Consider the following 17,017-nt stretch of genomic DNA (forward strand, 5'->3'; position numbering starts at 1 on the left):
TGACATTATCTTGGTTGGTGTGAACTGCCTCTATTGTGCCTGGGACTTGCACATTGGTGCAGGCCTTGCACTCAGTGATTAATAGTTGAAACTAACTTGAATAAGTGGCAAGACTTTGTGCCACCTTCCGGTTCCGGTCCAACGGACACAATGATTATAATAATATTACGAGTAAACAATCATTCCGAATCACGGTAGTGATAGAATAATACCAAGCAGAAGATCACGTACTTGAATACAAGCATAATTTAGATCTACTGCATAATGGTGTCAGTCCGACTGAGTGTACATGAGAAGAGAGGCTACTCAATGTACAGTAACAGTGTCCGCAACAGCTGGGGCTCGGCTAATGTTCAAAAAGTCATCCGATTCCAAGACTGTCCAACCATCAGGCTAAGAAACTGGCCGCCAGTTTTAAAAACTCCATTACAGCCATTTGCACACAACTCCATTACAGCCATTTGCACACAACTCCATTACAGCCATTTGCACACAACTCCATTACAGCCATTTGCACACAACTCCATTACAGCCATTTGCACACAACTCCATTACAGCCATTTGCACACAACTCCATTACAGCCATTTGCACACAACTCCATAACAGCCATTTGCACACAACTTCATTTCATCCCGTGATTACAAGGATTCCCAAACTCCATTGCAGCCATTTGCAAGGATTCGCAACTGTTCATTCCAGCCATCTGCATCTGCAAGGATTCCCAAAACTCCATTCCAACCATTTACAAGGATTCACAAACTCCTTTGCAGCCATTGTGAATTAGTGATTATAGTTTAGTCCAATACATGTAATGTTACGGTAACAGTTACAGAGGGTTAAAAAGCAACGGTGGTGCAGTACGATGATGACATTACAACAGGCATGCATGAGTGTATTCTGAAGAGAACTGATATACCTCAATTCTTCGTATTCCCGGCAATTGGGATTGGGAGTGTTCCGTTTAGCTAAGAGCCCAGTGCATGTTGCAGAAGTAAAGTCTCTTCCACAGGTTGAGATTTCTCTTCTACAGCCCGTGCATTGCGCAAATCGTAACAAACCACGTATGGAAGCATACATGTAAGTGCACCAACATGTAATTCAAGTGCTTGTAAATCAAGTGGCAACACAAAAAGAAAACATTCATGTAGAAGAGGCAACAGAAATATAGCGTGGTATTGGCAACGCATGGCAGCTGGTCACAAACCTCCGATTCCGGCGTTTGTAGGATGCTGGTGACTCTCTGCACCAGTGAAGCAAAATACAGTAATATAAAGGAGGATGCTTCACAGCTGACCAGTAACTACGAAGTATGGCTTTAAAAACATTTCCCGATATTAAATCATGGATTTTCAATATAGCTCTTCTGAGACGAAAAAATGCAGAATATATATTGCGTATTACAAGTAGCATTTAGCAGTTCAAAGTATACAGTCATGTATGTTTAATGGTGTAGCATATGATCACAGGTGCTCTACAGCTCAAGCTCAAACTCTGGGAAATGTTTATCCTCCCACAAACCATGCAAACATGGTGTCGGCAAGTAGAATAAAGGAAATTATAGGTAATCTGTGGTAGAGGCTAGACTGAGAATTGTATGTTTATCACGAACTCCAATAGGCTGTTGCGATAGCTAGATTTTCTTCTGACACCATGACCTGATGACAGCCGATATGGTACTGCAGTAGCTAGCTAGCTCTACATGTAGTCAGATGCCGGTCATACCATACCAGGTACGGGTCCGTCCTTGTCAGCGTCGGGGTCATTTGGATCAAAGGTCACGACTGTGGTACTCGAGGGCTCTGTGGCATCCACAACATCTCCCCCTCCTGCTCCACCTCCACCACCACCACCACCACCACCAGAATCTGGTTCGTTGCCGCCATTGGTCATTGTTGTGGGTGCTGGAGGGACCATAGCTGTTACGATGTTAGGAGGACCAGAATCGCTCTCCGAGTCTGAATCCTGGGATTCGTCCTCGTCGGAGCTACTGCTGCTTGATGACAGACTTTCCTCGCTGCTATCCGACGTTGAATCGTCGTCTTCACTACTTCTGGCCAGGCGTGATCCAACAGCGCTTGGGTCTTTCTCAAAGACTTGCGACTCATGGCGAAGAGGTTCGATACTGCGGGATGATACTCGGATGGTCAGTGCGCAAACAACTCCCAAAAGCACTGCAAGCACTGTAACACGAGAATTCGCCATCGCTGAAAACAATCTGAATAAAATCAGTGGTGTTGTTCAAACAAGGTGTGAACCAGAGGAGCAATAATTCCTCGTGCTGCTCGTAACGCAAGCAGGGTTAGCAATGGGCGAGCACGAAATCAACCAACACCTTTTTGTATGGCAAGTGTTCGAACATTAGGTCGTGTTCCTCTTCCATTCTTATGTCAACGAGCTGTGTTTAGATGCCAACCCCAAACCCGAATCAATCATCACCGCCTAGCAGTAGCCGCCCATGACCTTTTCAAGACTGTACAATGCAGGACTGTAGTCGTAGAATTGCATCCGCGCTAAGCTCTACTGGGTAGCAGTTAGTTAGTTGGAATGCTAGTAAAGCCTCTTGTATGGGCAAAATGGGTAGTAGTACTAGTAGTACAATGTACACGTAGTAGGTTTGCAGTGCTATTCAAGAAGGCGCAATGCGGTAGTGAAGTGAACACCTGGCCAGTAAAACTGAAAGCAAATTGCGAAAGACGTGTTGACAGGCGCGAGCAAAACAAACAGTTGTTTACACATCGGAGCGCGCACAAGTCCTGCATGGCAGCCTAGCCTAGCCTTTAGTGGAGCTCCTGTAAGTCCTCAAAGTCAAAGCAAATCTACACAATCACACATCACTTATTCATCACCAGGTCTACGCAGCGATTCGCACCCTGATCGAGGCCTGAATAGCCTGCGTCCAAACTGACGGCCGCCTCTTGACGTAATTAACAGGTTTCCGCGGCAGAGTGGCAGTGAAGCATGGCCAACCCAGCCACGACGGACATTGTCCTGTCATGATGAAAGAACGACGTTGCTTCAACCGATAATCGATGCTACCGGGCCAGTCCAATGGTGGACTTCCGGTTCCTGCCTCGACAACAAGGAATGGGTTCTGACTCGTTCAGATCATGGCATCCCTGTGATCGTGTTCGACAGTAGCATATGGTCCCCAAGGCAATGGCTAGACTAGAGGCTGAGTTGTGAGAGTCTATGCCGCTCCCCAAACTTACTTACCATTGCCTGCCGTACTTGTTTAAAGTGTGGGGTGTGCTAGGAGATATACCACTCGAGTATGTCAACAGCAGAGATTCGTGAAAAGCCGGTATCATCTTTACAACTCCCTCGTCAACAACATGGTCTCGTCCAGGGAGCCCTACACATACGGTATGTGTGGAGCTCCCTGGTCTCGTCTTCACCGAGGTCGCATGAATTGTCTCAGGGGGCGATCCTACCGCAGACGGCTTCGAAGATCTCGCTCGGGCACAACCACTACACACAGTCATATAGAATCCACGCCACCCACTTGCAAGTGGCCATCAGGGTATTTATAGTACCAAATCTTTATAAACACTTTCCAAATGCAAGAAGACCTTATTAGGGCACGACTCATCGACTGACCTAAAGAAACACAGTGAATATGCAGCAACAACTATAACTGAGACACGCATACGCAGTGGAATGCGCATCGCCATCTGGTCATGGTATCCACAATTCACATGTGGGCAGTGGTTTCGACGTATTGCGATCACACATCACACACTAGGAAGTTTTGGTGATGAGGCAAAGGTGACATGTACTGTGTCTGTGGGTCTTAGCTGACAAGGAGACGCATGTACAGAAGACAGGTTTTATTCAGAAACATCACAGTTTCATGTACTTTGTTTATGCATTGCGGTTCATGTCATGATGCCTATGAAGTCGTTGACTACGATAGTGTGGTGTGCATCATTGGCGGTATTGCATGTGGAAGCAGAGATTTAGACAATTATTGAGAGCCTAGCTCAGGCAACGCTGAGGGAAGGGTAGATCAAACAAGAGGAGCTAGGTCCATGACTGTCTGTATGCATTGCATGCATGTACATGTACATGTACTTGCAATCTGTGATCGTTTGTGTACATGACAGCGTAATGATTGTGTCAGAAGTCTCCTTCTGAAGTTCTGTACTTACCACATAGTGATTAGTATTGCTATCATGTAGTATGGCTAACCTGTTGCTAGCCTGTACGACTGTTGGCAGTAGTGAATATTGCAAGCTACATGTAGTGGAGCTGACTACTAGTACTAGTACTAGTACCGCCATGTTCACACGCCAGTGCTCAAATAAGCCTCTTAGTCTCACTGTCTTAGCCAGTCAAAGAACATACATGCCTGTGGAAATTATATGACTCTCGCCTGCCCGCCGTATCCATCTCGGGCGCCAGTCCCTCTGTTTCTCGTGCAGACTGACATTGGAGCTGCCAGTAATCACCTGATCACTGCCCCTACTGCCTGTACTGGCCTTGTACGTATATTGTTAGATTGACAGCATGAAACAAGGTGGAGGACACTGTGTTCGGAAACAGTGACCTTACTACAACCTTCCGCGGTTGGCAGAGCCCCGGTCCCTGCGGACCATTTGAACCATATGGGTGCCGCACCCGGTTCTGACCCTCATTATGCTAGGGCGGTAGGAGACTACTACTGACGTCCGTCGTGTATTCTTTGATCGCTCCTGGATGTCGTCCTGGTAGTCATGTAGCTACTTCAACCTCAACTTCTTTTCTTCCAGCTACTAGTAAGTAACTTCTGCCCATGGCGTCCTTCTCTCAGCTCGTCAGCTAGCTGTCAGCAGGTACTGCCACCACCATGACACTGTCGCGAGCCTTACTACTAGGAGATTCTACTTGTCTTTGTAGCTAGGTTAGCCTTGTCGCTGTATCAGCTGTACCAACTGCTTCAAGTGCTTGGTACGTAGATCTACCGCATACCGGTCCATGCCCATGCCCATGGACATGATCACACTCGGGACTTCCCTTCGCCTTCGGCCAGCGCATGTCGCTAGGTGGGGTTGCCATGGACGTGACGTGACGCTGCGCGACGCGACACATGAACGCGATATGAGTGGAAACAGCCCCTTTCTGCTGCTCACGCGCTATCTCGGTGTATGGTGCACCGGTACCGGTGGAGTACTCTCCATACAAAAATGTGCAAGGAGGATGTAGATTTACACTTGACACGAAGTCAGTACACAACCCAAACATTCTGCTATAAAAATGCAATCACTCTGAAAGATAAACACCGCCTATCACTAGTATCAGTATTTGCAGCGAGACATTCACTGGCTTGCGTTCCCATTAGATCTGGCAGTAGGGAGATAGTGCAAAGCCTGTGGTGGATAGTTGGTCCCCAGTACTTTCTCCGCAGCACCTAAATCTACCTCGAAGTATCGTGCAAGAAGGATGAGCATCAAAAACCAACTAACGACCGATGAGCCCCACCATATCCCGGGGTAAGTACACACCAAGCCGGTCCACCAGTAATAGTTCTGCCCAATAGAACGGCCTACCTGTAAGGCTGTATGGCACGGTACTCTTGTGACTTCGGAGCTGTGCTTACGACTGTAGCCTCCCGTCGTACTTCAACGTACAACAGCACTTCTTCTGGCAGTGGTGTGGGTGCAATGGGAATATAATGGGATGATTGCTATCCCCTTGGTGGCCAGCAATAAATATTAATATCCCTAAAGTGCTACAGCAGTGGCACTAGTCGCTGAGTGTTCCTACAATGCTCCTCAGAACAAACATGCACGGTTTGAATCCAGGCGGATCCCGCAAGCACCTAAATCTTTTGCCAGAATAGCACAATACACAAACAATTTCCAAACTTCCTCTAACAGCTAACTTACATGATACATACATGTATGTGCGTTCAATGCCGGTTTAGATATAATGGGTATTGCCCTCAACGGAAGTACCGGTATTCCGATACGTACGGCACCACAACTCACAAACTGCTAGCCAATCCCGACGAGAGCACGGCCCACTCGGAACAGCCCATTTTGCGTGACATCTTTCCACCTAGCCAGCTGACCGAACAGGGAATACCTGATCTGGAAGCGTTCGAAGAAGCCGAGGCCAGTGCAACGATCGAGCGCCGATGGCAATCACATGGAGATCAGAAACTGCTAGACCCAGTCGTACCTGGATACCAAGGTATGAACGTATGTGTACTTGAAAAGAAGTATGAAATTGGTGAAGTTTGAGAGGTGAGAATATGTGCTCTTGCAGACTATGTCGAGTTAATTGGCATACTGTTTAACAATACACACTACAAACGAAGTTCACGACTTAACATGGCGTCATACACGACTACTTGAGATACTATCTGTTATAGAGTTACACATAGGTTTGGACTTCTAATCTGCTCACTTGTAGGTGGCACACACCGCATTTTGGGTTGGTTGGTTCTAACTTAATATTTCAGTTCATTGCCACAACAGTACAAATATCAAGAGGGACGAACGAAAAGAGAAAGTTGTTGGTGAAGAGAGGACCGAAATCGTCATTATGCATGAGAAAATTCAGACTTATCATAATTATGTCAACATGTTACATCTAAGTACATGAAGTAGATACATGTACCGTATTTTTCCGGTTGTAAGTCGACCTTTTGCGACTTAAAATAGAAGGAGAAAGGGTGGGGGTCGACTTACAACCGGGATTCGACTTATAACCAGGAACTATCAGTATCTTACAAAAAATGACCAGCACTGCATGCACGAGTGCACCATGTTTATACATTTTTGCCAGTTTATTGGCCTTTTTCAAGGATTGGGACGTTATATCCTCCAATAAGGAATGTTTACATGATTTGTTGATGTGTTCGTAGCAGGAGGTGGTTAGTAGTGCTTCTTTGGGTGAAAACTTTGAAACGCAGAATTGACACCTCCAGATAGGGGGTCGACTTATAACCGGGGTGGACTTACAACCGGTAAAATACGGTACTAGTATCATTCTTATCTTCGTTGGTCACGTATGGGTTCTATATTCCTTCTCTCTCCTGATAGGCTTCATACCCAAACGTCAAAACCATCATTTTGGACGAACCAATGCCAAGGTGTGCCGTGCATCGATTGCACACTTTCAGAACAGACAGAACGAGACACTGGGCTACCAGAGCAGCCTCTTGAACGACACATTGAAGCAGCCCCGTCACCGCCGCCATCACACCGCTCCACCGTTTATCTCCAAGGTATGGATCAAGGTCACATACAAATCAATGTGAAATGCTCTCTTTGTAAAATTACATGGGGCTTTCACTGCGAATGTGAGCTCTGTAGAGTGGGACGACACTTCAAAAATGATGGTTCTAGAGCATCCAGTCATTGAAAAGAATTTGTATTCGACGCCTGTTCAAACTGATTGTTCACATCACAAAACTATTAAAATTCAGTTTCTATTATAAGATCATTGGACAACATGTTGTCTGATGGACGTTGATGGATGCACACATCTTGAAACTCAGTGTCCAGAGTTGTACACTATCTCTCAACTACAGCTGTATCATCCTGGTGGCAATCAAATCTACCAACTGTTACCGGGTTCATAACTATTTTATCATTGTTGTCCAGGATGCTCCTCTGCCCACGATGACCACCTTCACAATGCCAAAAGGTGCGGACCTAAGGTATTTCAAGGCGGGGTATGATGGCTTTGTTCCTCGCTGGAGAAATCATCAATATGCGAACACTTTCCAGGTGGGTGTGTTGGGATGGTGAGATAATCATATTGTTGGTATCTTCTGTGCCAATTGCATGCCGAAGCAAAACCAGAATAGGTTGCAATACTTACCCCCGACGTGTAGGACATGATTATGCACGTCTTCCAAAACCATGTTGTCCAGAACGCTGCATGCCAGTCACCACACACGCACAAAATGGCTTTGCAGAAGTGTCCTTTTAGTTATTGCTGGACCGATTCTACGGTGTTGCTATGCGACTGAAAGAGTCAATGTCTTCATTTCCCTGGATATTCGTCACAGGTTGGATCAAGAACAGCCATCGATGAGTTTGAACACGAAAACAACATGCGTGACACACGCCGTGACATGCCCGTACGTCCCATGAGCGTCAAGGAACCAACACCAAGGATGCCGGTTGTTCCTCGAACCGACTACAGTGCGCCACTGTACGCCCGGGACAACGGGATCGTGCCAAAATACACCGGACATGTTCCTGGTGAGTGTGCTTTTTGCGGGGGGGGGGGGGGGGGGGGGGTCTGTATGATGATGCTCCCTTCTTTTCCTGACTAGCTGCTTTTAAGTTAACAAACAGTGGAAGCTTTCAGTGTCGACATCTCACTGAATTGTTTATTGTAGTCAATGCTTATTAGCAAAGAAAGTGTCGCGCTTCCTGCCCATGTCGCAACATCTTAGCTCCTGATGATTGTTAGCTTTTAGCAAACGAAGCTTCATAGTTTGACTGACAAAAAGAAGTGCCTTTATGGTCAAATTGAATCTGAGACTCTGAGGGTTGCAGGTGAAAAATGGTGCCACTCTGTTCAGTCTGTTGTGACTGAGGCCTTGGATGGTGTGAATTGGCTGTTTCTCCTTGTGTCTACCTCTCGTGAGCACCTTTTCAAGTTTCTGGATTATAGTGTTCAAAACTTGCTCTTAAATCTGACTCTAGTGACCACACCACTGTGAATATGAATCCTAGGTCTTAAAGATAACAAAATACGAATCATGTGAGCAAGCGTGCCACTGTGCAGTGGCTGGTGCTTGAAATCTAATACCGCTCCTACTTCTGGTCGTTGGCGCTTGTTTGTTTTTTTAATCCATAGGCTACCGATACAAGTACGGGCGAACATACGGTGCAACCACATCCACGACACTACCACCAATCGAAACTGATGTCTCTGTGTAAATGCGGTCTGCCTGAAAGAAACCTCGCATTGTGCCCATCACAGCTATATGGCTCCCGTGGCTTTAGTGAGGCTCATTGTCACTGTCTTCCCAATGTCGCATGATGTCTGCATCAATTCAAGGAGACCAGTCTAGTGCTCAAACAATAGTCAATTCGTCTAATATCAAGGTTTTGAATCCATACCGCGTGCTCTGAACTTGTGACAGAAGTCATTCCCAAGTCATTTTCGAACTGATAATCCCCTTCACGATTATTTGGTCTGCACTATTGCCAAGCCGTACTTCAGGTCTTGACTAGAACTGTGGCATGTAGTGCCAGACTTTTGTTTGCATTTGAGCATATCTTATATGCAGCGTTGTGTCCAGATGATCACGGTTTCTTGTGTGTGGCTATAGCCCAGACTGATTTACCATGTGAATCTCGACTAAGATCTATTCGTCAGCATAGCATGCCCCCGGGTCGCATGATTCAGTGCAAAGTCATTGATTGCCATGCCGCGCCAGTAGACTACGTTATTGTCACAATATTGTGTCTTGATCATGACCGCTTCAAATTCTGTAGCTTTCCATCAGAACGCATGAGACTGGTGTAGTCCTCAGTCTGGAATATCAGCCCTAGTAATCGGCGCATGTGCAATTTACATGTACAAGACCTGTACATTGTAACTTGGTAAGTCTAAGATGCTTTGTTCTACGACACGGCAGTGACTCAGAGTGAGACTGTAGTTCTCACCAAAATTGTCTTGGCTTCCGCTGTTCTGTGGCACACTCGGATGCTGGATCATGAGCAGGGAGCCCTACACATACCGGTATGTGTGGGGCTTCCTGATCATGGTACATCATGGTACTAGACTGTTTGCCATGACTGTCCAGGGGCGTCGGAAGGTATTTTAGTGTGGTACGGTCAGCCATCTGAAGTACAATTGACTCGTGGGGGAGTGGTGGCTGAGCCGAAAATTTTGGAATTTTAGATCCCAGATCAGTGTATTTTGTTGTCTCACGGGTATCTGGGGCAAAAAGTGGTACGGTCAATACCGTAATGACCGTACCGTGTGCGACGCCCCTGCTGTCAATGCTCGAGCTCCCCGTTGCCGGCCGGTAGCTGCATCTGACATTCCAGGGTTATGTCCCAATGGACAACCATTCTATAGTGCAACTTTTCCCAGGGAGTCATAGGTTAACCCTGTTTGGGCTCTTCTTGCCTCCCCACACCCAAACAACAAGACATGGCTGGCATGAATCCGGTCGGCTTTAGTTTAGAGCAGGGAGTAGTATTGTACTACTTTACTCCCTGGTCTAGAGAAATAGGGTGCGCTACTTGATTGTCGACGAAATTCGCTCGGCGAACTGTTATCAGAATAGTGACGTCATTCAATCACAAGAAAAACGTGGCGGTGCATGAGTTGCACGCATTTTTTCATGCGGAATCGATCTTCTCCTCGAATGAAGTCTGTTTTGTTTCTTTGACCGTGTGTTCCTTCCATTCTTCGTCAGAGTTCTCCCCGCTTTTACTTGTTTACGGCCGTGAGGCCTTGGCTACTGCGATGGGGAAGTCTACTAGAAACAGTAAGCCTGGTGTGATAAAGAAAAGAGATGGCGAGGCGCAGCCATTTGGTCGTAGCAAAGCAACGTCGAGGCGATTGCGTATGTACAGAGATGCTGGTAAACCTGTGAGAAATCGCAAGGGAAAGGTGGTGGAGGGAGCTGAATATCAGAAATGGACCGCTCCAGGAACTGTTGCCCGAGTGGAACCGAATCGAAGGTATGATTTTGAAGACTAGATCTGACAATCTTTTGGTAGAAAAACGAGACCCTGAAATAATTGATGGCTGATGTATGTCTCTGAACTCCGCTGAGCCTTGGAAACAAAGGAAACTTCTTCCCTTCTGACCTACTGAAGATGCAGACTTTCTAGCAATTCAGTGGCGTAGCTGGTCCACGTTTTAGGGAGTGCACGGTCGAAATATTCTTGAAGCAGTTCGAGCACACTGTAGTAGGCTTGTGAACTGAAGTGTGCAGATATACAGCTATACAGCTATACAGCTATACAGCTATACAGCTACTGCAAATTCAAACACACTGTCACTCGATTTTGGCATCACAGCAGGCACTGTGCTGCGATATCTAGGCCATTTGGCCCATACATGCTTGGTGAAGGTCGAAAGATTTTAGGGGATGCACATGCCCCCTGCGCCCTGCACGGGCTACGCGCCTGAGCATCATGCATGGAAAGGTCTATTTGCTGGTGTAGGTATGGAAAAGCCATAGGATGCCCCCGCTGCAATGGGTTAGCTCTCTTACCGGCAGTTAGCTTAGGCTGGTACATGTATACACAAGGGAAAGAAGGGTACGTCATTGAAACCAGTACAGTGTTGTAGTGGCTGTATCCCTGCCTGTGTGACCTGCCAGCTTCATGCAGTTGCACGCTCTGGTTTGCTGTTCAAACTCTTGTGCTGCTGTTGCTGCTGCTGCTGCGTATTCCCTGAAGCCGGTGTGTGTTAGGGCACCGATGCAGTAATGTTAAACTGCTTAGTGATTGAATGTGGCAATCTGATCTGCTTGATGTTTAGGTGGTTTGGCAATACACGCGTTGTCACTCAGCAGGCCCTGCAAACGTTTCAAGATGAGATGGGCAAAGTCAAGGCCGATCCGTACCGAGTTGTCATGAAGCGCAGCAAACTGCCAGTGTCTCTGCTGCAGGAGAAGGCGAAGCATGTCCGATCACATCTACTGGAGACTGAAAAATTTGATCACACATTCGGCAAGAACTCTCGTCGGAAACGACCCACTTTGAAAGTCGGTGACATGGAGGAGCTTGCAGCAAATGTTGCAGATCGTGAGGAGAAGTATGCTAGTGATGACGACCGGGACTTGGACAAAGGTGTTGCATCTGAAAGACCTGAAGCACAGGAGTTGATCTTCACCAAGGGCCAATCCAAGCGTATTTGGGGAGAGTTGTACAAGGTTGTGGATGCGTCCGATGTCGTTATACAGGTATGTAGTCGACATTGCTCCCAGTGTTGAAAACGATTCCTAGTGCTGTTGATGGGTTGTCGCTAGGGTGGAAATGTTGTTACATGTACTAGCATGTATGGTGCTCTTGGGGGGATTTGTGGTAATAGTGTTCTGATTCGATTTTTGTAAGCTATGTTCATGACGGGCGCATGTACGCGTTGCGTTTGCGGTTGGCACGTGCCTACATTCAGGCATTCGCAGAAAGCAGCGTATATTTAGGTCATGCAGCGCCTTCGAGTACTAGTTGTGACCCGCCAGTCAAAGCAACTGGTATGTACACCAGTGCGCAGCTGATGCATGCTGAAAAACGCTTGTTGGAATTTTCATTTCCGTTCGTTTCCACACCCATGTTGCCCCAAAAAAAGCCAGGAAAAGGACGCACAAACGCATGGTTTCATGTGTACACCCACCAGTTATGCACACAGCTTATAGGTATGCTCTGCTTTGCACTTACTTTGGAATGGGTGTATTGCAAGATTGTCTCTAGACAGGCATTCACGTTTCGGTTGCATGTGACAGTTATTGATGTTGCTTGATTATCCCTCAGCGTGAAACCCCGCGTTGCAACAAATTGTTCTGACTTTCGGTGTCAGAGAGCTCTACCCCTGGGTACTACCGTACTGGCAATATATGTTGCCGCGTAACGCGTAACGCAGGGGGGTGCGGCGTAACGCGCGACCAGGCTAGTGCGACAAATTTTCGTTGAGTTCGTAACGCGCGTCCGGCGGGGTGCGGCGATCTTTTCATTGCAGTTTGCACTGCAAAAAAGGCTGAAAACTGTGAAAGCACGTGTACCGCGTGGTGAAAAGTTCAAAACTGGACGCAGCAGGAAGTCCTGACACTCGAAGGCGCCTCATTCAGTGGATGGCGATCTCAATGGTTTCTTCTTTCCCGAGGTCGTTTTGCGAAGAAGAGCGTTAACTGTGTGAGTGACAGTAGTTTTTGGAGGAAGCGTTCTTCCCCTATGTCACTTTCCTTTTGATGATCTTTTTGTGAACAGATCACTCTGATAGTTAAAATATACAGTCTTCTATTGATATCGTTGTCGCCCTTTGCCGTCGGGTTTGTAACAGTTGGATAGCAACTGAATTTCTGTGCCTTCAATGTGGATGAAAAGAAAAAATGATGCGGCAAAAGCAAAAAAAGTGATGCGGCAATAGCAAAAAAGTGATGCGGCAATAGCAAAAAAGGACTGCGGCAATATAGAAACCTGTGTAACGGCTCCTGTGCGACTTTGCATGTAACGCCCTGCGTGCGGCAAACATGTGCCAATGTAACGCTTCACGGCCTCACTGCGGCAACATATATTGCCAGTACGGTAGTATTGACTATTGAGCACTGTTTAGGGCTGTGGCAGTCGCCTGCTGTGTATGTGTACGTGCATATACATTACTACGTCCTGTGCCTGTGTGTGTGTGTCCGCACTTGATGTACCTTGCAGGTGCTGGATGCGCGAGACCCGATGGGCACACGCTCAAAGCGCATTGAGAAATACTTGAAGACAGAGAAGGCCCACAAGCACTTGATATTTGTCCTGAACAAGTGTGACTTATGCCCTGCATGGGCCACGAGGCGCTGGGTTGCCACTCTTTCTGCGGAACATCCAACTCTTGCTTTCCATGCTAGTCTCACGAATGCATTCGGCAAGGGTGCCGTCATCTCACTGCTGAGGCAGTTCTCCAAACTTCACCCTGAAAAGAAGCAGGTGAGATGTGAACACTTTCAAGAAGAATGATAAAGTCATCTGATATTTGTACTGTATATAGGTTTGTCTGTCGTACTGTCTCTCTTGTCTGTCTCTCTCTCTCTGTGTCTGTCTGTCTCTCTCTCTCTCTCTTTTCTCTCTCTCTCTCTCTCTCTCTCTCTCTCTCTCTCTCTCTATCTATCTATCTCTCTATCTATCTATCTATCTCTTTTCTCTATCTCTTTCTCTCTCTCTCTCTCTCTCTCTCTCTCTCTCTCTCTCTCTCTCTCTCTCTCTCTCTCTCTCTCTCTCTCTCTCTCTCTCTCTCTCTCTCTCAATTCCTGATAGTTTCAACCCCATCTACCCTTATTGCTAGCAAAACAAAAGCCAACAAAATAGCAATTCACCCGATTGGAATCTTCAGCACTTATAATTTTAGTACCTTTGCTTTGTTTATGTATGAGCTGGTATGGAACATGGCCAGGGCCGCACCTGACCATCAATTGTGACTGGTATTTTTGTTCATGCGATATTTACATGCATAATCGAAATGAAAACTTTCTTATCGAAACACACAGTTGGTAATGTTGGGCAGCCCTAATACACAATGTCCCATGTAAAGTTCCTTGTATCTGCAGGCAGCATCTGTTTTGCACTCTTTTCTTTGGGTTCTTCGGCACAAGTCCCCAGCTATCTATTTCTGTGCAGAGTAATATAAGTATGCTGTTTTATATTCTTTAATCTAATGTGTACGCATGCATCACAGTTATCTCGCACAACCAGCCAATAAGACACAATTATTCGAATGGAACGTTCTCGTTCCCTTCTTGTCAGAATACTACAGGGAATGATTAAAATTACTCAGGAGACCATAACTATAAAGGTAATGAGTTGAGAAACTAGAACACTGTTTCTTTTTTTTCTGCGTTTCAGATCAGTGTTGGCTTCATTGGATATCCCAACGTTGGCAAGAGTTCGGTGATCAATGCGTTACGAGCGAAGAAGGTATGTTGATGTTTCTTTGTAGAGTGTGGTTTTGTCGTGCAAGCCAAGCATCCCACGTGCCCGGTTTGTGTCTCAACTTTGTCCATTTTATCAAGAGTACATAAACAAGAGTGTCCTTCACTTGGTTTGGCCCAAGGCAGAATAGTTTATTGATGTCCACGTTTCTGGAGATCATGGGGCATGTACTACGAGTCTGAAGGCGCGTGAACTTGGCCGGTTTTACGTCAGCTACATCATGAGTATGATAAAGGGCTGCAAGAGCGGGAGAAAAAGGTTAATTTTTCGTTTTGAAAGCAGCAAAAACACACAGACTCGCGATGAAGGTTGGTGCCCACCGCATGCTTTGCGTGTGCTTTGTATGACGTTGCGTTGTGAAAGATGACGTCACCAACAAATCCCCTGTCGCCCAGACCAGTTGTGGAGTTTCACACTCTTGTTTATGTAGTCTTTTTAGTATCCTAAGAGCTTCATCTGCACCTCGACTTTTTACGTCTCATCAGCAGAGCTGAGTGTACACTCAAACGTCTCTAAAGCGGGATTCACAGAAGCTTTTTTGCGATGCGACAGCCGCGAAACCGGGAAATCCCCAGATCGCAGCCATCTCGCACCCCACGCAACTGCCGCAACTGGGCCATCGCAGAAGTTGAGCTTGGCTCAACTCTTGCGATGGGACAAGCGATTTGGCGTACGATTTTGACCTTTTCTGCAGCAAAGTTGTACAAAGGTTCAAGAGTTGCCTGTAAATTTGTACAAGTTGCACCAAACCGCGCGAATACCATGGTGACATACTCTCCTGCATTGAAATTCGAGCCAAATCTGCAAATCGTCGTCGCATCGCTGACTTCTTCTGTGAATGGTATTTCGCGAGTTTGCATCGCACGCCTCCGTCGCGAATCACGTCGCATCGCATTAAAGCTTCTGTGAATCCCGCTTTATCCGGACGTCTCAGATACAGGCACGTCGATTTTGGTGTTTTGAGTTTTTACATATGCACTAGTGCTTATTTGTCACTGCCAACCTGTGTAATCCACACATTTTCATCGATGGATTCTTTTTCCTGAACATGTGCAATGCTTGCCAAATAAACTTCAACAAAAACGTGATACATGATAGATGAGCTGCCCTGAGCTACAGACAGATCTGAGATACGGGTAATGCCCGGTCTCAACGTGCCCAGAATGGGGGGGGGGGGGGTACTATGTACTTCCTTTCTGTTGAGAGAGCTGTAGTGGCAGAGGGGTGTTTGTGATACCACTTCACTCATGCTCTGCTATTTGTGTGTGTGTGTGTGTGTGTGTGTGTGTGTGTGTGTGTGTGTGTGTGTGTGTGTGTGTGTGTGTGTGTGTGTGTGTGTGTGTGTTTGCCTAGGTTTGCAATGTTGCACCTCTTGCCGGCGAGACGAAGGTGTGGCAGTACATCACTCTGATGCGCCGCATCTTTCTTATCGACTGCCCTGGCGTGGTCTACCCATCGGGAGATTCTGAGACTGATATGGTTCTCAAGGGCGTTGTACGTATTGAGAACATTCCGAACCCAGATGATCACATTCCGGCAGTGCTGAAGCGAATCAAGGCAGAGCATGTGCAGAAGATGTATGGCCTGCAGAAGTGGGGTGATGCCACTGACTTCCTGGAACGCCTTGCACAGAAGACGGGTCGGCTGCTGAAGGGCGGCGAGCCAGATGTGTGTCAAGTAGCCCGTATGGTTCTGAATGACTGGCAGAGAGGAAAGCTACCCTACTTCAGTGTACCACCAAAGGCAGAGGGTGATGAGGGTGACAAGGATGACAGCAGTGCCAAGGACGAAGAGCAGCAGCAGGATGATGTGAAAGAGGAGGACGAGGATGAAGGCATGGAAGACGAAGAAGAGGATGAAGATGACATGGAGGAGGAGGCGGATGGTGGTGATGACGATAATGATGAAGACTAAGAATATCCCAATGGGCTTTGTACCTAGGACATTGTGTCGGGCTGACGGCAAAGCCACACACTTTCTTCAAACTATATATAAAACCCTGTACATAACGAGTTTTTTTTTAGTGCAACAAAACCTTTACTGTGCATGTACATACTACGGTCACGAAATGTCATAAAACACACTCCTTGATCATATTCTCTCGCATAGGAACAGTGTAAATAAATTGAACCTTGTATAAGCTTGTGAAAAGCAAGCACTCTTTCAAACACGATGTGAATGATATGACCATGTGACGGACATATGTAAGACGTGAAGAACGTGTACACAACCAGGTCTACGAAGAAGCCTCTCCTAAATCGTGAGAGAGAAGAGTTTCATGAAAATCAACTACAATACGTACAGCATGCAGATGAGTAAAAAATAAGATGCAGCATCAAAGGATGCTAGGTGTCACAGCAGCTAGTAACATTGTACTTTTCACAGCAGCAGCGCAAGGCCTTGGCTTGGTAAAGTG

General features: G+C 46.6%; 2 protein-coding genes across 2 annotated transcripts; both read left to right on the forward strand.

Moving 5' to 3' along the window:
* Nucleotides 1-5,250: 5,250 nt before the first annotated feature.
* LOC135805855 (ciliary microtubule inner protein 2B-like) lies at nt 5,251-9,317 on the forward strand. Its single transcript, XM_065319974.1, has 6 exons — nt 5,251-5,469; nt 5,904-6,172; nt 7,027-7,211; nt 7,591-7,716; nt 8,001-8,196; nt 8,801-9,317. The coding sequence occupies exons 1-6, from the start codon at nt 5,420-5,422 to the stop codon at nt 8,881-8,883; spliced, it is 909 nt and encodes a 302-aa protein (XP_065176046.1). The 5' UTR covers nt 5,251-5,419; the 3' UTR covers nt 8,884-9,317.
* A 691-nt stretch (nt 9,318-10,008) lies between these two features.
* LOC135805856 (nucleolar GTP-binding protein 2-like) lies at nt 10,009-16,809 on the forward strand. Its single transcript, XM_065319975.1, has 5 exons — nt 10,009-10,644; nt 11,453-11,876; nt 13,339-13,602; nt 14,515-14,586; nt 15,955-16,809. The coding sequence occupies exons 1-5, from the start codon at nt 10,427-10,429 to the stop codon at nt 16,513-16,515; spliced, it is 1,539 nt and encodes a 512-aa protein (XP_065176047.1). The 5' UTR covers nt 10,009-10,426; the 3' UTR covers nt 16,516-16,809.
* Nucleotides 16,810-17,017: the final 208 nt, after the last annotated feature.

Source organism: Sycon ciliatum, chromosome 1 (assembly GCF_964019385.1).
Source record: "Sycon ciliatum chromosome 1, ocSycCili1.1, whole genome shotgun sequence".
In the NCBI taxonomy this organism is placed as follows: Eukaryota; Metazoa; Porifera; class Calcarea; order Leucosolenida; family Sycettidae; genus Sycon; species Sycon ciliatum.